The sequence below is a fragment of the Giraffa tippelskirchi genome, chromosome 10, assembly GCF_054371585.1.
Source record: "Giraffa tippelskirchi isolate mGirTip1 chromosome 10, T2T-mGirTip1v1.2.pri, whole genome shotgun sequence".
NCBI lineage: Eukaryota > Metazoa > Chordata > Mammalia > Artiodactyla > Giraffidae > Giraffa > Giraffa tippelskirchi.
Genome location: NC_137284.1, coordinates 144,631,652 through 144,654,719, shown reverse-complemented (window position 1 = coordinate 144,654,719; position 23,068 = coordinate 144,631,652). Strand labels below are relative to the sequence as shown.

Below are 23,068 nucleotides of genomic sequence, written 5' to 3'. Positions count from 1 at the left end.
GTTCTCGGTTCGCATACTATTGAAGCCTAGCATGAAGGATTTTGAACATTACCTTGGTAGCATGTGAAATGAGCACAGTTGTATGGTAGTTTGAACATTCTTTGGCATTGCCTTTCTTTGGGATTGCAAAGAAAACTGACCTTTTCCAGTCCTGTGACCACTGCTGAGTTTTCCAAATTTGCTGGCATGTTGAGTGCAGTACATTAGCATCATCTTTTAGGATTTTAAATAGATGTAATCCCATCACCTCCACTTGCTTTGTCCATGATAATGCTTCCTAAGGCCCACTTAACTTCACACTCCAAGATGTCTGGCTCTAGATGAGTGACCACACCATCAAGGTTATCCCAGGCTTTAAGACCTTTTTTGAATAGTTCTTCTGTATATTCTTGCCACCTCTTCTTAATCTCTTCTGCTAGGTCCTTGCCATTTTGAGAACCATCATTTGGAAGTATATTCTTAAGTCTTGCCCAAAGGAATATTTTTCCTTTTGGTTGGTTTACCCTGTGTAACACCCCCCCACCCCACCCACACACACAGAGGCAAATAAAGGAATATTTTTCCTTTTGGTTGGTTTACCCTGTATAACACCCCCCCGCCCCACCCACACACACAGAGGCAAATAATGACTAATTCTCACTGCTTATAGAAAAACTTCGGAGAAGGCAATGGCACCCCACTCCAGTACTCTTGCCTGGAAAATCCCATGGACGGAGGAGCCTGGTAGGCTACAGTCCATGGGGTCGCTAAGAGTCGGACACGACTGAGCGACTTCACTTTCACTTTTCCCTTTCATGCACTGGAGAAAGAAATGGCAACCCACTCCAGTATTCTTGCCTGGAGAATCCTAGGGACGGCAGAGCCTGGTGAGCTGCCGTCTATGAGGTCGCACAGAGTCGGACACGACTGAAGCGACTTAGCATAGCATAGCATAGAAAAACTTAGTCTGTTTTGTTGTTACCTTCCCAGGTCACCAACTCTAGTATATGAACTCAGATGGTTGTTACATTTCTTTTTGAAGACTTTCTTCTAAGAGCTTTGTACGGACTTATTACTTTTTCATTCATCATGTTAACATGTGGGTGGTGTGGTGTTAGCCATGGCAGAGTCACCACTCTTATTATAATATTTAATAATCAATAACACTTAAGAGTCTTCATTATGCTTCATAGTTTACAGAGTGTTGTTGCATACACTGTCCATGGTCACTGTCACAGGGACACTTCCAGCAGTGGCCTCACCCAGCCTCACGTAGCTGCGACAGGGTTTTAATAAGAATTTGCATCTTCTCTCTCCTAACCCAGGATACCTTCGAATACACAGTTCCCCTTCTTTGTAAAGACATAGCTGTGCACTTACAGAAATGTGCTTCCAGGAAGAAATTTGGGATCATAGTTCTTACTCTTGGTTGGGTTCCCTGGGAAACACACTTTGAGATTTTTGAGCTTGATGTGTAGGAGGTTTATTGGAAATGCTCCAAGAGGAGAATGAATGTAGAGAGCAAGGAGCAGAACTGGGCTGAGGAGCAACCCGAGCCCTGACGTGACTGTAACAGAGCACTCCTGCGGGGACATTTGAACTGGGGATGGCCGTTTAGAATGGTCCCAACTGAGGCAAGGGTTATTGGCGAGTGTTCAGGCTGTCTGCTGGGAGGAAGCAAGCCATGAGTGAGGTCATGTTCTTCTTAGAGAGGGACTCAGCTGTGAGCTGTCAGCAGAGCAAGCACTTTCAGCAGCCGAGAGAATGAGGGCCTCAGTTCCATCACGGATCTGAGGGGCCAGTGCAGGGAACATATCTGTTCTGAAAGCACCATCTTGTTTGCGTAACCTGGCACCTGCTTTTGATCTAAGACCAGGATATAACCACCCCACACCCAAATCCTTGAGTCCATTCATTCACTTCATGTGACGACTATTTATTGAACACTTCCTATGTACCAAACTGTTCTAGGTACCAGGAATTAGGCTCATGCATCACTAACCTCCAAGTTTCTCTCTTTGTAGTATCTTTTGGCCTATGCTTGCATACTCAGTCATATCTGACTCTTTGTGACCCCACAGATTGTAGCCAGCCAGGCTCCTTTGTCCCTGGGATTATCCTGGCAAGGATACTGGAGTAAGTTGCCATTTCTTCTTCCAGGGGATCTTCCCGACTTAGGGAGTGAACCTGAGTCTCCTGAGGCTCTTGCATTGGCAGGTGGATTCTTGACCATTTGAGCCACCTAGAAAGCCCAACCTCCCAGCTATTCCAAATTCAGGGTATTGGAATATAAACTAATTGCTTTCTTTAGATGTCTCAGAATGAGCTAAGGAAAATGGAAGACTAAAATGTTAATGCTGACCTTTTCTTAAAGGTTCTGTTTGCCCAAACTACTATCAAGCTAAATAATTCTCCATTTGGAATTTGAGTAATTAAAACTGGAAACTTAAGCACAGGGTAATATAAATTTCAGGCTATTTCTAGCCAAATGTCGTAGTCAGACATAGCATGATAGTTTGATCCTCAACAAGTTGGATATTTCTTCTGTATGTTGATCCAGTTTATGGGTAAAGATACTGAACTGAACAGAACCAAGGATAGAAATGTATGCTGGTCTGAAAATTACCTCTTTGCAGGTTGATTCAGAACCACAATTTTCTTTGCCCATTACATGGATAAAAGCTTCAGGCCTTCCAAGTTCATACTGGTGGAAAGCACTCTCTCTTAATTCTTACTGGGCTTCCCAAATCACTGATGCCCTGCTCTCCTTCTGGAGTCACTGATAAGCAGAATTAGAGTGTTCCATTGGTTGTCAGATGCTGGCCATGTGTTGTCTTTTAGGCCACCATAGTTCACGTTGCTACATGGCAGTTGTCTGCATTGTTTACTCTTAGCTTCCACAAAGAGACTTGAGCCTCTACAGCAGATTTTAGGACATCTTCTGTGACTAATTCTTCACGTGTACTCAGTCAGCTCAGTTCAGAGCTGCATGACTGAATGTTCCTGCAGCATCTGTCAGTGACCTTGCCCATCACCGTCATGTGTAATGGACGGTAGCATGTTAAACTTGTGGGAGAGATTTGAACCAGTGTCCCTAAACATCATTTTGAGTACAGTATTTAAATTTTGAGTATGGCTATGAATCCTTGCTTTTGAACACTTAATATTTCATCTGATGTTCACATGCACTTGGGTAGCCAAACCATGTAGCCAACATTTTCACGTCACTGTTAAGTACTTGTTGTTGGTTTAGTCCCTAAGTTGTGTCTGACTCTTGCGACTCCACGGACTCGAGCACTCTGTCCATGGGATTCTCCGGGCAAGAATATTGGAGTGGGTTGCCATTTCCTTCTCCACGGCATCTTCCCGACCCAGGAATTGAACCTGGATCTCCTGCATTGCAGGCAGATTCTTTACCAACTGAGCTACAAGGAAAGCCCTCCCTCCCAAATACTATAGTGCTGGCAGTAAATTATCAGTGGTGATTCTTCCCTGTATCCAGGAATTTTTCAGATATTACCTTGCAAGTGAATGTACCTGGACAAAAATTATATTATTTTCCAATGGCCATTGTCAGGCACCTTCTAGAACCTCACAGTTAAATGCTTCTGTCATATTTAACAGTTGCAGTACGTTCCAAGGAATTTTATAAACCACCTTGTTGTACTATAATTTCGTTGTATCAGACATTAGGAATCTTCATTGAAATGAAATTCCTTTCATCAAAAATAGAACTTTACGTCATTGTCAGTAAACTTTCAGATTATGTTGGAAGGTATGAAATTTTCTAGAACTGTTTGACCTTGACCTTTGGTTTCTATTATTAATTAGAAGACTGTATTGGGCCTTTTGGGCTTCCCTTGTGGCTCAGATGGTATAGAATCTGCCTGCTATGCGAGAGACCTACGTTTGATCCCTGCGTTAGGAAGACCCCCCTGAAGGAGGACATGGCAACCCACTCCAGTATTCTTGCCTGGAAAATCCCCATGGACAGAGGAGCCTGGTGGGCTACTGTCCAGGGGGTCACAAAGAGTCGGACATAACTGAGTGACTAAACATGTTGGGCCTTTTGCCTTTATTTGCTCCTGGATTATTACAGGTAATGTGTTCAGTCTCTCACTTGTGTCCAACTCTTTGGACCCCATTAACTGTAGCCTGCTAGGCTTCTCTGTGGAGATTTCCAGGCAAGAATATTGGGAATGGGCTGCCATTTCCTACTCCATTTAGCAGTAATACATGAACCAAATTTATCCAAGTAGGAAAAAAGAAAGCTCAGGCAATGTTAAACATATTAACCTTGATTGAGTTGCATTCTCTCTGACCCCTTTCATCTCTTCAGAAAACTGCATCAATGTCTTTTTTTTTCCTGAACTTCTTTTTCTTACTTATTCTTCTCCATTCATCATGTGCTGTATGCTGATGACTGGAAAGATAAGAAGAAAAGAATCAGTGACTCTTAGTTCCCAAGATAACACGGTTTGAGCCTTGGGTGGATGTCTAGGGAGTGACGATCTCCCCTTCCCTCCCCCCCTTACTCTGAAAGTGAAAGTTGCTCAGTCGTGTCTCACTCTTTGCGACCCCATGGACTATACAGTCCTTGGAATTCTCCAGGGCAGAATACTGGAGTGGGTAGCCGTTCCCTTCTCCAGGGGATCTTCCCAACCCAGAGATCAAACCCAGGTCTCCCACATTGCAGGAGGATTCTTTACCAGCTGAGCCACAAGGGAAGCCCAACGATACTGGAGTGGGTAGCCTATCCCTTCTCCAGCGAATCTTCCTGACCCAGGAATTGAACTGAGGTCTCCTGTATTGCAGATGGATTCTTTGCCAACTGAGCTATTAGGGAAGCCACCTACTTGCTTTTTATTCTCCAGGCTTGAGAATATTCTTTTCTCCAATTCTGCCTGTAACAACATTCTAACTCTGAAGTCCCTTTCAGGTATTTTAGGTGTTATCAGTTGCCTTTGAGGCATTTGTAAGTGCTTCTTATCAACCATCTTTCCAAGGGCTACTTACTTTTATGTTATTTCTTCGGCAGACTCCCTCTCTCCTGCCTTCTTGGTTTTTCTACCCTCCCTCTAGCTCAGCAGGCCACAGTCTGCTGTGATGTCACCAAGTGTGTGAGAAGGTGGTAAATGCCACAGCCACTCTAAATCCACCTGGCTCCTTTCTCTCTCACCATCCAGTTCATTATGGAGCTGATTTGTAATATCTCCTTCATGTGTCTCTCTCTAACTTTTACTGTCCCCTCTCTGTTCCAGACCCTAGCATCTCTCACTTCATTTACTGCTCTAGCTTCCTAACTCACCTTCCTGCCGTTCACCTTGTCTTCCATTAATTTGCCTTCCACATCCTTTTGTCTAGAAAAACTCCTGTGTCTTCTGTCAAACATCATTGTTTTCTTTACTTGGGAAATAACTCCTTAGGGGAGTAGATCCCGCACTGTGGTCCTAAGTTCGCTTGGTTCTTGGCTGTCAGCATTCTTGGTACAATGTGTATCTTCAATGGGGTATTTTTATGTCACTCGCGTTTTCCCACTCTCCTATAACACCTTGAGGGCAGGTTCTGTGTCTTTCTTGGTATTGTATGCCCAACTCCTGGCCCAGGAGTCTGACACAAGACTGTCTCTGGCACGAGAAAATCCTTAAAACTTGTTTGTTGACTAATTAAGTGTATGATTTGTAGACCTGAAAATTATTTTGGCACAATCCTTTATATATACAATACACGTTTGCCAAATTAAATGAACATGAATACCGTAAGTTGTTATTCAAGATTATTACTGCCAGAGTATTTAAAAAGAAAAGTGACTTGCCCGTTCCTTGGATGGCCTTCTTAGGTTGTATACCATCAGAATAAACAGCAGCATTTGACCTATAGTTTGAAACCCAGATTGGTAGAGAACCTGCTGGTTTCCAGAAAGCACCTCTTCAAAATATCATCATTGAATCAAATGCAATGAAAACTACATAGTGACTTTTATGTTATGGGTGACATTTTAAATTAACTGTGGAGAGGACTCGGTTCAGCTCATGCTGTGAAGTTCAAACTCTAGGATCATTTTTCATCACAAGCACCAGGGGTTGTGAAACCTTTGACAGACCCAGGGACCGCACGGTGGGGTAAAAAGGTCTCAGGGTCTTACGTTTCCTTTTGAATGCTAATATGCCTATTAATTTTCCCTCTTGGTTCCAGGTGAACAGTGGGCAGGTAACAATGACAGGTTGTTGTACGATAAACCTGTGGTATGCAGGGAGAAAATTGGATTGAACTATTGCCAACTCATTCTGTCTAATTATCATCAGCCATCAAGTTAGAATTTTCGTGCCCTGATAACCCTGACACATTCAGAACTAATGAGGTAACATGGAAAGATTCCAGTTGTCCCCTGCCGTCCTCCCTTAGGGCTTTCCTTTGTCTGGTCCACGACCTCCCCTCCTTGATGTTCCCCTCCAGCCCCTTATCATCTTGTTGATTTTTTGAATAGTGGTTACACTCTGACTAAGAAAGCAAATAATGTTTGTTTTTCTGTATGTCAGTATTCTCTGATAACAGCAAAGAATCTGTCTGAGGGAAGCTCAGAACAGTTTCTTTTTTCCCTGTTTGCTCTTGATTTTTTTAATTGTTTTAAATCAATAGACATTACTTTTTTTTTAAATTTATTATTATTTATTTTAATTGGAGGCTAATCACTTTACAATATTGTGGTGGTTCTTGCCATACATTGACATGAGTCAGCCATGGGTGTACATGCGTTCCCCATCTTGAACCCCCCTCCCACCCCCTCCCCATCCCATCCCCCTGGGTCATCCCAGTGCACTGGCCCTGAGCACCCTGAAACATGTATATTATCATATGTGAAATAGATCGCCAGTCCAGTTTCTATGCATGAAATAGACATTACTTTTTAGATAACTTTTAGATTTACAGAAAAATGAAGTCAAAGTAGAGTTCCATATATCCCCTCAACCTTCCCCCCCCAGCCTCCAGTATACATAGTTTCTCCTGCTGTTCACATCTTGTGTGAGAGTGGTACATGGTTAGAATTGATGCAAAAGCAGTAGTATATTCTTAGTAACTAAAACCCATATTTACAATAGGATTCATTCTTGTGTTCTACAGTTTTATGGGTTTTCACAGAGGTGTGACGTGTGTCCACCATGACTGTATCATACAGAACAGCTTCACTGCTCTAACTACCCGCTATGCTTCCCCTGTTCATCGGTCCCTCCCAGCAAGTCCCGGGCAACCACTGATCTGTTTGCTCTCTCCTTGGATTTGCCTTTTCCAGAATTCCATATAGTTGGAATCGTGCAGTATGCGGCCTTTTCAGACTGGCTTCTTTCCTAACAGCATACATTTAATTTTCCTCCATTATCTTTTATGGCTTGGAAACTCTTTTCTCTTTGTTGCTGAAGAATGTTCTATTGTGTGAAAACCACTGTGTTTATCCTTCCACCTATCAAAGAATATCTCTGTTGCTTCAAAGTTTCAGCAGTTGTAAATAAAGATGCTATGAACATTCATGGGCAAATTTTTGTGGGGGCCTAATTTTCAACTCATTTTGGTAAATACCAGGTAGTTCAATTGCTGGATCACATGGTAAGTGTTTGTATAAATTTGTAGGAAACTGCTAAGCTGTCTTCCAAAGAGGCTCTACCATTTTGCATTCCCACCAACATGAGAGTTCCTGTTGCTCCAGGTTTTCATTGGCATTTGGGATTGTCCATTTTTTTCTATTTTATCTGTCATAGTAGATGTGTAATTGTGTCACATTGTTATTTTAATTTTCAATTCTCTAATAACATATGAATGGAAAGCCCAGTGATTTAGCGGTAAAAATCTGCCTGAAATGAGGGAGCTATGCAGATGTTGGTTCGATCTTCAGGTCAGGAAGCTACCCTGGAGCAGGAAATGACAACCCACTCCAATATCTTTGCCTGGGAAAACCCGTGGACAAAGGAGCCTGGTGGGCTACAGTCCATGGGATTGCAAAAGAGTTAGACATGACTTAGCAACTAATCAACAACCATAACATACTACCTTAAACATATTTTTCATATGCGTATTTGTCATCTGTGCATCCTGTTAGGTGAGATGTCAGTTCAGATCTTTTGTCCACTTTTTAATTGACTCTCTTATTGTTGAGTTTTTAGAGTTCTTTGCATATTTTGAATGCTGGTCTTTTGTCAGGTATGTGTTTTGCCAATATTTTTTCCCCACTCTGTCTTGTCTTTTTGTTTTCTTGACAGTGCCTTTCACGGAGCAGAAGTTTTTATTCTGAGTCCAAGTCATCAACTTTTTCTATTAATGGATCATGCTTTTGATGTTGTTTCTATTATAGAATATAACTACCAAACTCAAGCTTACCTGGCTTCTCTCCTATCTTATTTTCTAGGGAATAATTTCTTTTTCAGACTATTTGCCTCTTAAGACTGCATATTGTTGTTTTTGTGTTGCTCAGTTGTGTCTGACTCTTTGTGACCCCATGGACTACAGCATGCCAGCTCCTCTGTCCTTCACTACCTCCCAGAGTTTGCTTCAACTCATGTCCACTGCGTCCATGATGCTATCAAACCATCTCATCCTCTGCCACCCCCTTCTCTTCCTGCCCTCAATCTTTCCCAGCAACAGGGTCTTTTTAAAACTGCTTATAAATTGATAGAAAGATAGCAAAGATTTGACAAACTGTATTGATTATGTCAGTAAACCTAAAATTAATGCTTAAGGGAATGTCAGCCTTTTAAAAGTGTATCTCTGAAGAGTGTTAGCATAAACTGCATTCATGTTAAGATTATCTGTGTATTTGATGGTTTTGCCCATAAAATTCAGAATGGGTTTCTGTTTTACAAATTTTTCACCCTGTTGTTACATTTATTGTTCTTTTCAGAAAGCAGCAACCTTTTTATTTAGCCTTAACAGAGCCTTTGCAACCCTATTATTTTTCTGTGTGTATTTAGAGCTTAAAATCCCATCTTTGTAAACCTTTGCAGTTTCTGAGAGCTTTTCCCTAAGGTCTCACACCTTCTTTTAATGATCCCATTGAAGATAGCTTTGTTTGTGATTTGAATAGGTAAATAGCTCCATTTAGCTGCAACTCTGTTTGAACAGGAATTGCACTATAATTGCTCATGTGTCAGATAATTAAATCCTTTCTTTCTTTTTAAAAGCTGAGCTTTCAGCCCTTTCTTTCCATCGTGATACCTTGTTGAACACATCACAGTGTCTTGCAGAGAATGAATTAGCTGCTGTGCAGTTTCTCCCTTTTATAAATCTCAGTAACAGTTTCATGTGGATTTTGTGGCAAAGGTGGCTCTTTCTTGCTTTGGCTCCGAGGCTCTTTGCTTGTGTCATAAAGCAGCCAGCTGTGATTCCTTGCAGGTTTGGTTGATTCTTTCATTTATATGCTTTGGTTTAGGCTCTGGCCTTTAGAAGCTTTGGTGCAATATCATCTGCTGTAGAAGTCACTACATTTGATCTGCTGAAAGTGACTTTCTGAATTGCTGGTACATGCTGATATGGAATTAGAGGAAATCCATGAATTTAATAAGGTTTATAGGAATGAATATAGAATTGATTTGCAGATACTGTGTTCTGCAGACACTGACATCTTTAATCCTCACCGTGACCCAAGTACCATGATAATCTGTCTTTGCATGGAGACTTCACATACTATATGGGAGAATAATCAAGGACAAGCTAAGTTCATTGAGTACTCAAAATGATCAAAAACATCTGCCATTCTGATTTTTCTAAATAGTTATTTACCAAGAATAAACAAACATTAAAATGAATGTTTTAATGTAGTTTAAACCTATCCAAGCAAAAACTACCAGATTAATGATATCAAATATTGACAACCCAAAACTGATGTTAAGTAAATGCTCTATGAAAAATCTGAGGGAAATATTTTTAATATCTTGTGCATCTGACATAATGAACTTTTTCCACTTCAAGTGAGAACATGGTTTCACATTAAGTTTATGCTGTCAGTTAGCTCATCAGCTCAGTATGGGAAATTCTAATGCAGTCATTTTAATAGCAAAACAAATCACATGATTGTCCATAATGATTCTGATTAAAATCAGATATACTCTTGCTGCCTCTACTGCCCCCATAATCCTGCTCACAATATTTTAGTAGCATGTAGTTCTTTATAAAGTAAGAAATAGTTTAATTCTGTGACTCTTACATTGCCGATATGGTTAGAACCTATCAACAGCTTGACTTATCACAGTCTCAGAAGCTGGCCTATTGATTGGGAAGGGAAGGGAATGGCATGTCTTTAAAAGTGACCCCACCCCTGCCAGGTGTGTTTATGAAGCATGTGTGTGTCTTGACTCATAGTTTCTGAGTCCCAGGGCCATACTTCTTTATCCCAGACTGAAATGGCTCACCTTGGCCTTGCTTCCGGAGGGTCACAGCCTCTCCCCAGTTCTTGTGTAGCTCTGGGTACAGGACTTGTCGTTCTGCCCTCACTCCTCAGTCAGCCTATCACCAGTTTCTGGCTTCACTGCTCTGAGCTCCGTGTTGAAAGGAGAGACTCCGCCACCTGTGAGGCCCAGGACGGATGAGAAGGAAGGATAATGCAGGAGACGGGCTCTCTGGTCAGAGAACCCTGCGATGAAACCTGGGTGCTCCACGTGGTAGCTGTGACCTTTCAGGGCATGTTACTGCATCTTCCTGAGACTAGGTGTCCTCATTTTAGAAACTGGACTAATGATATCCACCTCTTAGTGAAGTGAGGTGACGTGAAAGTCACTCAGCCATGTCCGACTCTTTGCATCCCCATGGACTATATAGTCCATGGAATTCTCCAGGCCACAGTACTGGAGTGGGTAGCCTTTCCCTCCTCCAGGGGATCTTCCCAACCCAGGGATTGAACTCAGGTCTCCCGCTTTGCAGGTGGATTCTTTGTCAGCTGAACCACCAGGGAAGCCCATCCACCTCTTAGGATTGTGGTCAAGATTAAATAACACCATAAAACAAGTACATGGTTTGTGTTCAATGCCTTGTCTTCTTTTCCTCTGCCCATCCTCCTCTGCCTCCTTCCCACCTTGCTCTTCCTTCTCTTCCTTCTCTCCTTCTTGCTTCTCCTTCTTCATATCGCATAATCATTACTATCTTTTCCCTCTTTTGTTGTTCAGTCACTCAGTTGTGTCTGACTCGTTGCGACCCCGTGGACTGCAGCACGCCAGGCTTCTCTGTCCTTCACTATCTCCCGGAGTTTGCTCAGACTCATGTCCATTGAGTCAAGTGATGCCATCCAACCATCTCATCCTCTGACGCCCCCTTCTCCTCCTGCCCTCAGTCCTTCCCAGCATAAAGGTTTTTTCCAGTGAGTCAACTCTTCACATCAGGTGGCCAGAGTATTGAAGCTTCCGCTTCAGCATCAGTCCTTCCAATGAATATTCAGGGTTGATTTCCTTTAGGATGAACTGGTTTGAGCTCCTTGCAGTCCCAAGGGACTCTCAAGAGTCTTCTCCAGCACCACAGTTCGAAAGTACCGATTCTTCAATGCTCAGCCTTCTTTATGGTCCAACTCTCACATCTGTACATGACGACTGGAAAGATCATAGCTTTGACTATATGGACCTTTGTTGTAAAGTAATGTCTCTACTTTTTAATATGCTACCTAGGTATAGCTTTAAATATGCTATGGTTTAGAGTATGCTCCCAGAATATACATATACACAAAGTCTGTTCTGGCACAGCTGGCTATTCCAAAGGTGGAGGTGGAATTCACTAATAGAAGAAAATGAATGACTGTAGCCACCCTCCTCCTGCTCTCATTGTTGCTTCTCTGAACCACCAGGCTGAGGTTCAGAACAGCTGTGTGAGGATGACAGCTCCTCACTCAGTCCAGCAGAAGAGTTTTGCATACGGGAACCTATGAAGTTTGCAGGTTTGTTCACCTCCGATTCCTGTACATTGTGAATTCCCCAACCTTAATGCAGTTTGCTCACACTCCTATGGTGGTACCAGAATAAAATGGCTACAGAGATCTTGGGAAGTGGGGAGGGGCGTTCATTTCAGACTTGGTCCCCAAGGATCTTTTGTCTTTCTTCAGTCAAATAATGTACGGTCTTGATGAAGCAGTTGGATTGTTTTTTGCATCATATTTCTGACTCTTTAAAAAATGTTTAAGTTTTCTTAAGGTGGCTCATATGTTAAAGAATCTACCTGCAATGCAGGGGACCTGGATTCAATCCCTGGCTTGGAAAGATCCCCTGGAGGAGGGCATGACAGTCCACTCCAGTATTCTTGTCTAGAGAATCCCATGGACAGAGGAGCCTGGTGGGCTACAGTCCATGGGGTCGCGTAGAGTTGGACTGACTGAGTGACTAACGCACACATGTACACACACTCTGACTCTTTGAAAAATGTTTTATAAGTTTTCTGAAAACTCTAGGAATTTTCTATGTAATTGCCTCTAAGAACTTTGGTTTTCAATGTTTTGGGCAGTTCAGTTCCATATATAGGATATCTGAACCTATATCACATTTATTTTCTGACTCTGTTCATCAATTGTGCTGAAATATATATTTTAGAAACCATATTTCATATATTTTCTTTTAGTGCATATATACTTTAGAACTTTCTTATAGATAAAAGAGTATACTTGTGTACTGGTTGCTAGAAAATTTTGAATTTGTTAAAGAGGGACGGTGTTAATTTATTCACTATTTGACATAAATTTGCATAATAACTTCAAGTAGTCCTAACTTCAACTGTAGAAGACAAAATTAATTAGCATGACCTGTTGGCATTTTATTTCAGACATAAAATCCAGAGCATGCGATGTGAAATATATAATGGATTTCTCAACCGGTTAATTTAATCACCATCTGGATTATGAGGCATTTAAACAAACAGAGATAGGGGAAGGAGGTTAATGGAGGCCATGGTGAAGCCTGAGAAGGAAGCCAGGGTAGTGCTTGTGTTTTAGCTGTAAAGAGGTAATTGGTTGCATAATTTTCTCAGAGACAAGAATCCCCAGTCAACTCAGCAATATCTTTCCTATTTCTGTACCTATATTTGTCACAGTTTTGTCATTGTCTTAGTCTGCTTGGGCTGCTGTAACAAAATAACTAGCCTGGTGACTTAAACAATGGAGACCTATTTTCTCTCAATTCCGAAGGCTGGAAAGTCTACGATCAAGGACTTGGTTGATTTGGCCGATTTGGTTTCTGGTAAGAGCACTCCTCCTGGCTTGTAGATTGCTGGGTTCATGCTGTGTTCCCAAAGCAGGAGAGAGAGAGCATGAGAGTGCTCTGCGGCATCTCTTCTTATAAGGGCACTAATCCTATCATGAAGGCCCCGCCTTCATGACCCCATCTAACTATAATTACCTCCCAAAGAAGGCACATCTCCAATTACCATCCTATTGGGGTTAGGACTTCAACATATTAATTTGGGGGGCACAATCATTCTGTTTATGACAATCATGTTAGCTCAGGTTTCAAACATGTTAAAACTCAGATGCTTCTTAGAAGATTAACCCTTTAGTTAATTATTATTCATTTATACTAAAGTGCTGAGAAGGATCTGAAAGTATATTTTGATAGAAGGAGAGTCAGAGAGGTCATTAAGAAAGGTAGGATATAGAGTAAGGGAAATCAATTTGTCCTCAGTCAACCAAGAACTACTACTGCTAGAAATTAGGAAGCACGTTGGATCCAGCAAGGTAGGGGCAAAGACCAGAGAAGTTTTGTTTGTTGGATTTTTGCACCATTTGTGGGATGATTAACACATGAGTGGTTTTGACATGTATTACATCTGGTACTAAGGACATTCAACTTTTTGGTTCCACAGAGAACAAAACCATAATGCTCATTAGCCACATATGTTTATTTAAACTTTAATTGCAAAAGATAAAAATTCAGTTTCTCAGTCACACAAGCCACATTTCCAGGACTTAGTTTGACACATGGCTGGTGGCCATGTCAAACAATCTCCATTGTTTAAGTCACCAGGCTAGTTATTTTGTTACAGCAGCCCAAGCAGACTAAGACAATGACAAAACTGTGACAAATATAGGTACAGAAATAGGAAAGATATTGTTGAGTTGACTGGGGATTCTCATCTCTGAGAAAATTATGCAACCAATTACCTCTTTACAGCTAAAACACAAGCACTACCCTGGCTTCCTTCTCAGGCTTCACCATGGCCTCCATTAACCTCCTTCCCCTATCTCTGTTTGTTTATTGGACATACAGAAAGGTCTGTTGGACACTACTTCTCTAGAGACTTCTGAGGCCCAGATAATGCAGAGAGGTAACCCTGCTGCTTATTATATAGACACACCCACAAACAAATACACATGCCATGAGGAGCCATGAAGTTATGACTGCTCAGTATGCCTGGTGTCCATTACTAGAGATGGATTGCAGCAGCACATTTCATTTGGGGGCGTTTGATGACTTCTCTACTTTTTCCTATTCGATACTAATTTAGAATTTTTTTTTTAATTCACAGAAAACATTGCAAAGAATATACAGTGAACTTTGGAACCACTATCATTAAAATCAATTGCCACAGATAGGTTGTATTTCTTATTTTCAATTCTGAAATACTATACACAGAAATATACATACACACATACACACATAAACACACATACACATACTTGCATTCATAAATGTTCATATATATATACATATATATACACCTATACCCATATATATATGTATATACACACACATGTATGTGTATATAATGCATAGACTTAAAGATTAATAGTAAATGGACATTCATGTACCTTCCACCCAGATAAGAAGCAGAACAAATACCTCCGCTTACCCCTCTTCTACCAAGATAATCCCAGTATGCTGACTTCTCTATTTGCCTTTCTCTTCATATGTATGTATTTACCATCAATATATGCATCCCTCATTCAGATACAGCAGTTTTGAAAAATCAAGTAGCAATCTTAAATCTCCCTGTGCAAGGAAGTGATGATGCTTTCACTTTTAGATGACGGCTCTCAAGATCAGGAAAGAATCTCAGGAATAGTGTCTGGCTTCAGCTTCCCTGGTGGCTCAGATGGTAATAGTGCAAGAGATCTGGGTTCTATATCTGGGAGGATCCCCTGGAGAAGGGAATGGCTACCCACTCCAGTATTCTTGCCTGGAGAATTTCATGGACAGAGGAGCCATAATCCATGGGATCACAAAGAGTTGGACACAACTGAGCAGCGACTAACACTTTTCAGCTTCCCCAAGAGTACCTGTGTGCCCATTCTATGAGGTTTAATGGGCAAGGTTATGATTGCATTCTGGGAAGCATTTGGCAAGGTGTTAGGGTGGGTTCTAGCTATCATATGGAATTGTCGTTATAAGGGATGGACTTCTTTGAATTTTTCTCCTTCACCAAGACCTAACTGTTGCTCTGAAGAACAGGTTAAGGCAGAGCAAATCTTGGGGTGATTTTTAGAAAACTGGTTCAGACTCACTTAGAAATTCTGTCCTTATTAGGTTGAAAAATAACTCTCCTGTGATGGTGTGACTCAGTTGATGACAGCTCTCTACATCTCGGCCTATTGAGTCACTGTGCTCCAATATATCTGTCACCCTAGAATCCTCTAGCCCCATCCCCTTGGAGGGTTTTTTTTTCCTTTGTTAGATTCCTTATTATATCCCATGCATTCCTCACTCTTGTTCCAAATTCAACTTTTGTTGGTGCAAGTTCTGCAGTGACTTTTTAGTAGAGGGTATGTCCTTTATTCAGTCCTTGGACATGCTTGGTAGTTTGAATTATGTGTAAAAGTCTTAGAATTCTGAACCCATTGCTTCCTTGCTTCTGTGACTGTTCAGTTGCCTTTGAGAAGTTTAAAACTGTCTAATCCCCATTTTCTTTGCCATCTAGTTTTTCCTCTTTGGAAATTTGTAGACCCCTCTCTTTGTTTCCAATATTCTTAAATTTCAAAGTAAAATGTCTTCCTGTTGTCCTTTAGTTACTGTGCTTGTTGGGCAGCTCAAGTTGGAAACTGATGTTCCTCAGTTCTAAGAAATAGTCTGGATTTTTTGTTTGTTTCTGATAATTCTATTTCTGATTTTTGGAACTCCTATTATTGGAAAGTTGGACCACTGGGCCTGTCTTATTTTCCCTACCTCTTCTTATGCCTCTTTTTATTTCTGCTCTTTTGTAAAGATTTCTTCAACTTCATCTTCTAACCCTTCTATTAAACTCCATTCTATCAAATTTCAAGGACCTGTTTGTTCTCTGAATAATGATCTGTTTGCTTCTTCATATTCTTCATCTTTTAACATAATCATATTTATATTTCATGGAAGGAATATTCTCTCTTAACTCTCTGAGGATTCCCCAGAGAAGACTCTTCAGATCTCTTTCTAAGAATGTATGGTCTGGCTGCCAGCTTTCTGGGAAGTCTAGTGAGAGGAACAATTTGGGTATCTCTGCATTCTATAGATGATTAGTTAATCCCCATTTTCTATAAAGTAACTGCACCTAATTAAGAGTAGGTGGTGGAATCTAGTCATTTAATATCCAGTGATTCTTATTTTAACGGCAAATGATGTTTCCGGGTAGTGCATCTTCTGACGGTTTTGTAGTGTAAATTGTGTTGGTTCTTATCCACCCCCATGCATAGTTTAGAATTAGGCTGTCTAGGGGCTCTGGGTCAGTTATGAGTTTTCCATGTGCTTTATCTATTGCCATTTTCTCCTCACTGTTTCTCCTCTCTTTTTGTTGGTTTATATCTTTTTTAAAATGCATGTGTTGTAATTTAGTAGCATTTCTGGCACAAGAGAATTAAGTATGTGTTAAATCTGCCTTCTTAATCTAGAAAACAGCTTGTTCTTTATTGCTCAGTTAGAACTTGTAAATTCCATTTGAGTCCTGCAATAAAAGTTCCATTATGTAGGTTGAGTATTGGCTGATGCTTATTGCAGTCAAATAAAATCTCTAACACTAAAATAAGATGAATCATCAAGATCAGAAATAGTAATGCTAATGCTTGGGTGAGAAGTATTCTCACTGCTCCCAATTAAGATGAAGGAAGCTTCACCAAAGTTTGGCAATTGGTTGTCAGCAGTGTAAAAGAAAGGTGGTAATTTTACACAAGTTTCTGGTTTCTCTTCACCATTTAAAGCCTCAAGCAGAAGTGTCAGATTACAGTATTTCTATCTTTTCCATCAAAGAGTAGAAGTTAGTTTTAAATAAGCAGAATATAACTTACAGAGCTACTACCAGCTAATCCTTGTAGCACGATACATTGAAAAATAGATTTTTGGTTGTATCCAATTTTCTAGCTCAAGAGGCTCAAAAGTTAGTAAAGGGAGTGAGGGAGAACTAATGTTGATGTTCTGGATATTCATTTTTAAATATAGTATTGCATTTAATCTTCTCCAAATCCTAGAAGATACCTATTCTAAATCCTATAGGCTTCAATCCAAGGATCTAGTTCAGTCCAGTTCAGTCGCTCAGTCGTGTCCTACTCTGTGACCCCATGGACGGCAGCATGCCGGGCTTCCCCGTCTGTCACCAACTCCTGGAAGTTTACACAAACTCATGTCCATAGAGTTGGTGATGCCATCCAACCATCTCATCCTCTGTTGTCCCCCTCTCCTCCCATCTTCAGTCTTTCCCAGCATCAGAGTCTTTTCAAATGAGTCAGTTCTTCGCATCAGGTGACCAAAGTATTGAAGTTTCAGCTTCAACATCAGTCTTTCCAATGAATATTCAGGACTGATTTCCTTTAGGATGGACTGGTTGGATCTCCTTGCAGTCCAAGGGACTCTCAAAAGTCTTCTCCAACACCACAGTTCAAAAGCATCAATTCTTTGGCGCTCAGCTTTCGTTATAGTCCAACTCTCACATCGATACATGACTCCTGGAAAAACCATAGCTTTGACTAGACAGACCTTTGTTGGCAAAGTAATGTCTCTGCTTTTTAATATGTTGTCTAGGATCAACTGTTGGTCTTGAAACTTCAAGACCAAACAGCTAACATGAGTCATTTGTAAGACCAGAGCACTGGGCTATGAATCCAAGAGAGAATGACCATAAATTCTTTCTAGTGCACAGTAGTACTTTCATAGGATAAATTTGACAACAATTGCCAGTGATTATGCTATGAAATTGTGATATAGGATGTCCTTTTCCTTTTTTTAATCCCAGTTGAATAGCTGATATCAATCAAATACAGTTTCTCTTAATTAGCTTCTTGAGCAATCAGCAAAGTTGCTGATTTTATACTCTTAGTAGAAATGAATGACACATCTTTGAAAACTTTTTCCTAGACATTCATTATTTTGGGTTTGGAATATCCAATCTCTAAGTGTAGTTTAAAGTATCTTCTACCAAGTATATTGAATTTTTGGCCAGACTAAATTGAAGCATTGGTAGTAAGAAGGAGATCCAAGGTGTTGACCAAATTCCTGCATTCCCATATAACATGCCTCCTCATTTAAGTAAATAGGTAAATATTAATGGAATTTTGTATCTCTGCATTTGCACATTTGAAATTAAGAGAAAATCTCATTAAACAAGATTCAGATATGGACTCTCATGATAGCTGTAGTTGTATTCTGTTTCCACAATCTGTGATTCACTTTCTAGGCCAAAATTCTAGGTTTTCCTCCTCATTCTTCAAAGATTAGAAATCCTTCTTCTTCTCTTACTTAACTAGATCACCTTATTTGAAACTATTGAGTAGTCTAGTTGAGGATAATTACTTCAGTCACTACTTTTAGGAATATTTTTATTGAATTTCCCTTTCATTCCTTTCAAAGATGCATGACTGCCATACTGAAGACTTTTTTTGATATTTCTAGCTATATACAAAAAAAAAAGAGCGGAAAAAGTATTTCCCCAGATTATTGTTCCCCCAAACCTGTGACACTTGCATGGTTCCTCACATACTTGCTTACTGTTCTCTTGCTTAGCTTCTGGAAGAATAGACAAAGGCAAGCTCCAACCTAATGCGCACTGTCTACTCTCACTCCCGAATTCCTTTTTTGTCTATCCTGTATAGACATAGCTCTTAAAGACACACTTTCTCTTTCACACTTGAACAGGCTCTAAGCTTGTCTTCCTCCTCCCACCACCCCCTGCCTTTTTGGAAAAAAACAAAGTTTTATTAAATATCTACCAGATATTGGAGTTGTAAAGGAAATAAGTCTTATTCCTGTGGTGAGAGAGTCCGTAGTGATTCATAGGCTTACATAGCTCTGCCGGGTGATGGATATCTTCCAGTTTACGTGTGTAGCACTTTGGGAACTTAAAGGTATGAGACAGTGGTATTGATCTTCCTAAGGAGTCAATCTAGAGGGTAATGTTGAGAAACAAATTCTATTTTTTTTTCTCTAGACCACTCTTGCTTCTCTAAAAGACCAGTGGGGCTCCATATCCTTTAGAGAGCCTAAAATCTACCCTCCAGGCAAGAATTAGTCCCTCTCACCTAGTTTTCAAGTGACTTAAGTTCATTCATTTACCATAGCCTATGTTCCATATCTTATTTTTCATATGTGTGTCTTCTCTACAACTTTGTGAGTTCAAGATTTCCCCATGAGTTTAAATGTATTTTATTGTCTGTATGGTTCATTTTTAAAGTCTTAGCACTTTGCATTTTCAGACCTGCTTATCAATGATGAGGCTTTAAAAATTCAGTGAATGAAAGATTTTTAAAACTCTTTAGTGGACACCATTCTCCTGTCATCTCCTTGTTATCTCTAGTTGGTTGATTCAAGATTTTGAAATGTTTTTTAAATTGTGGATTTAATAATATAACTATACTTATAAAATCAAAAATGTAAACATACATTTTTTTGAAGTCTTGGGAAGGAGACTACTTTCATTATTTCAGACAGTCTTATGGCTATATCTAAAACAGCAGTTCCTACCTACTAAAGTCATTGTGTGACATTTACTACCACCTAGAAAGATATTGAAAGCACCTAACAGCTTCTCCTCATTGTTTTCTGAAGGCCTGCTGCTACCACATTTACACTGACCATCTTTAAAATCAATTGGCTTTTATAGCTGTGAACCTTCTAGAAGCTTTTTTTTTTTTTAAGTATTTCTTGCCTGTTTAGTTCTGGTATTGACTACTAGGTAACAACAGTGCCTTGAGTAGCTTGAGTCTCTTATTAGGGAACTAATAAGTGACAGAAAGATTAAGTCCCATGTATTTAAGAGGAAAAGGGGTAAGTGTCCAGAATCATGATTTTTTAATTCCTCTCTGGTACATCGGCTATTGCAAATGCAAGCATAAATTAGCAGTTGGCTGTGAACAGCCTCTGGCCCCGTCAGTCTGTAGTTTCCATGACATTATATTTCATGTCAGGGCCACTGAGACAAAATGCAGTGAAGGCTGTCCAGGTGGCGAGGGGCAACATGGATCATGCAAGGGAAAAATATGAAAACTGCATAAGTAAAGAGACTGAGCTCATAGGAGAGGTGCCGGGAGAGAGTGAAATATCCAAAAAAGCAATAATGTTTATGAGAGGTCTTTTTCAACCATAAAAAATGCATTTATGCCAAAAATAGAAAAATCAAATATGTCATTTGGACTTTTCTCTTTCCTTTGCCCTCAGCCATCCCACTGGGCATTCTAGTTGTGCGTGGAGACTGTGATTTGGAGACTTGCCGTATGTACATAGATCGCCTGCAGGAGGTGAGTTTCTTTGGTCAATTATTTATGGTACTCAGGTTTCCATTTTTGTCAACGATTACCAGCCATCTTTATTTACTTCTAAAATGAGGCATTTGGGGATGAATGGGAAAACGGTGGCCTTATCTTTCCCGTCTTTTAAGCATACACTGTGTCTTCTCCCTCCCCACCCCCACTGCTGTTTCTCCTCCTCAGGTGGTTGGAATGGGAAGGGGTTGATGGGGTTAACAACAGCACGATGTTGCTCCAGTGTGTTCCATAACTATTGCTTGGAAGTCCTTGTCTTGCCAGACAGCTTACCTGTGTGTTTTGAACTCTGCAGAATTTCCAGAGGCATGATAAATAATAAAGGGAAAGGGAGATTTGTGGTTATTTAATGCTTTGTGTCTAGTACAAACTTCAGTCAGAGACAACTAGGTTTATTTTTTTAACGTAACTTCTACAGGAAAGAAAAACCTCTATCTCAAAAGAGTTTGTGTCAGAACACAAAGGAATAATCTATTTTTTTTTTCCCTCAAATCTGGTCCTACCGCTGAGAAAGAGAAAGAGGAGTCTCATATGGGACATTCCCTTGTACTGCACCTGCAAAGCTCAGAGACCCAGGTCCATCACTGCAGTGGTCGTGGGTCGTTTTTGCAGAACTTCAAGGGAGAGTGTTCAGTATCTTATCCTGAAATGGCAAAAAAGAAAAAAAAAAAAAAAACACACACACATAAATAGCCACTTCTTCATCTTTGTTTCTTGGTGAAAGATGCACATTAGAATCACTTTTGGGGATGTGGTCCAGACATTTTTATTTTTAGAGCTGTTGGGTGATTTTGATAAATACCCCAATATGAGCAACTCTCTTCCAGACAACACATTATACATAAGTAAATATAGCAAATAAAGAAGATGTATAGTGTTTAAAATCCCTTCGAATTTTGCAACTCCTTAGCTTTGAACATTAGATTCTGTTTCTCTTGGTGGATATAAACTCAGGTAGGAGGCATAAAGTAATAATTACTGATTTTTCTCTTCAGCATTGTTGTGGATAGAGATGGAACTGGGAATGCAGAATATTTTGAGATAGATGCCGAACTGTGACTGTTAATAAGGGTGAGAGAAGAAAAGTCAACAAGGTTTATATTTGTGACTTAATTTGGCTACTTTTACCAAAGATAACTTAAGCATGTTAAAATTTGTAAACTTCTTAGGTCCAAATCAATCCTAGAACATATAGTAGGTTGTTCTTTTTTTTCAAAATAATATTCTTTTATTGTAGATCCTCCCTCAAAAAAACCTGCAATAAAAAAGTCATAATTGATAACAAATCTTTTTTTTTAATATAAAACACTTGGGTAACTTAAAATCCCACAATAGCAAAATATTTGACTGGTGAATTGACTGTTGAAAATTAACTTAATGGTTAGGCTCATTACACCAATATTCAACAACTAAAAGTAGGATTTTTTAAAAAAAAGTAAAGAGCAAGCACAGATAAAGAGGAAGAGTTTTAAACTTGAACTTAGTAAGTTGATAAAGCCTGTGGGAAGCAGGTGTGAGGACAAAAGTACTCAGGATTGCTGACATCTGTAAATAGAATCACTATGCTCATTAACAAGGAAGCCTGCAGGACATGACAGTGGCAATGACTAGTTATAAAGCTTTATACAGGGAGCCTGGCTCTCAGAATCTTCCAGTAAAACCTCATTAATTTCAGCCCTGTTAATTTGCACTTCGTGATCATGCAGAGGTGGTCAGCGATTTTCTTTGAGTCTATGGAATCTTGTTTGCCAAGCAACTTACTGGTATAAACACAATTATCATGACAGTATGTTTTTGATCTTAGATAAATAAATTCTTCCTAAGGGCCTAAAGGGACTTAAGCAGCTTATTTCACAAGCCAAAAGTCCAGGTACAAGTTAAATATGACCCCCATTAATTACAACAAAATCACCTGTCTTCTACTTTTGGTCTTCTCTATCCTTGAAATTATACCACTCACCTCTCTAAACACTGTTTAAGATTTCTAAGTTTCAGTAGCGAAATAGCCTTTCTTCTCTCAGTCCAACTTAGTGTGCTTTTATTATTTTGGGCATTATATTTTCTTTGTTTAACCTTGAGGGACTGGGGAGAGTAAGATGCTTTCCAGATGGGTTTAATAATATAAAATTGGGCATTTAGTTGATGGAGTTGTGGAAGCAGCTTGTTCAAAATAATCTTAAAATATGTTGTTTTTTTTTTTCTTTCCATTTTCTCATTAGGACCTGCAGTCAGTTTCTTCTGGCTCCCAGAGAGTTCATTACCAGGTAACATATAATTGACTCTCCTTGTTTCTTACCTTCTGGCCAAAAGAAGTCCATTTTTCAATTAATGTCTCATTTGAATTAGATTCCACATCTTCCTGAGGGATAGAATTTACTCCGAGAGCCAAGTTGAAGCTGGCATTTTGATTTTTGTGCATTTTCCTGC

The 23,068-nt window shown here is 39.9% G+C and overlaps 1 protein-coding gene across 3 annotated transcripts in view; it reads left to right on the top strand.

The window, feature by feature from the left end:
* DGKI (diacylglycerol kinase iota) overlaps positions 1–23,068 on the top strand; it is a 486,267-nt gene that overhangs the window by 363,930 nt on the left and 99,269 nt on the right. For all 3 annotated transcript variants that reach the window (XM_081533024.1, XM_081533025.1, XM_081533023.1), the window contains 2 exons: positions 20,538–20,617; positions 22,861–22,905. In XM_081533024.1, the coding sequence (XP_081389150.1) occupies positions 20,538–20,617; positions 22,861–22,905 (125 nt within the window). The remainder of the gene's footprint in view (positions 1–20,537; positions 20,618–22,860; positions 22,906–23,068) is intronic.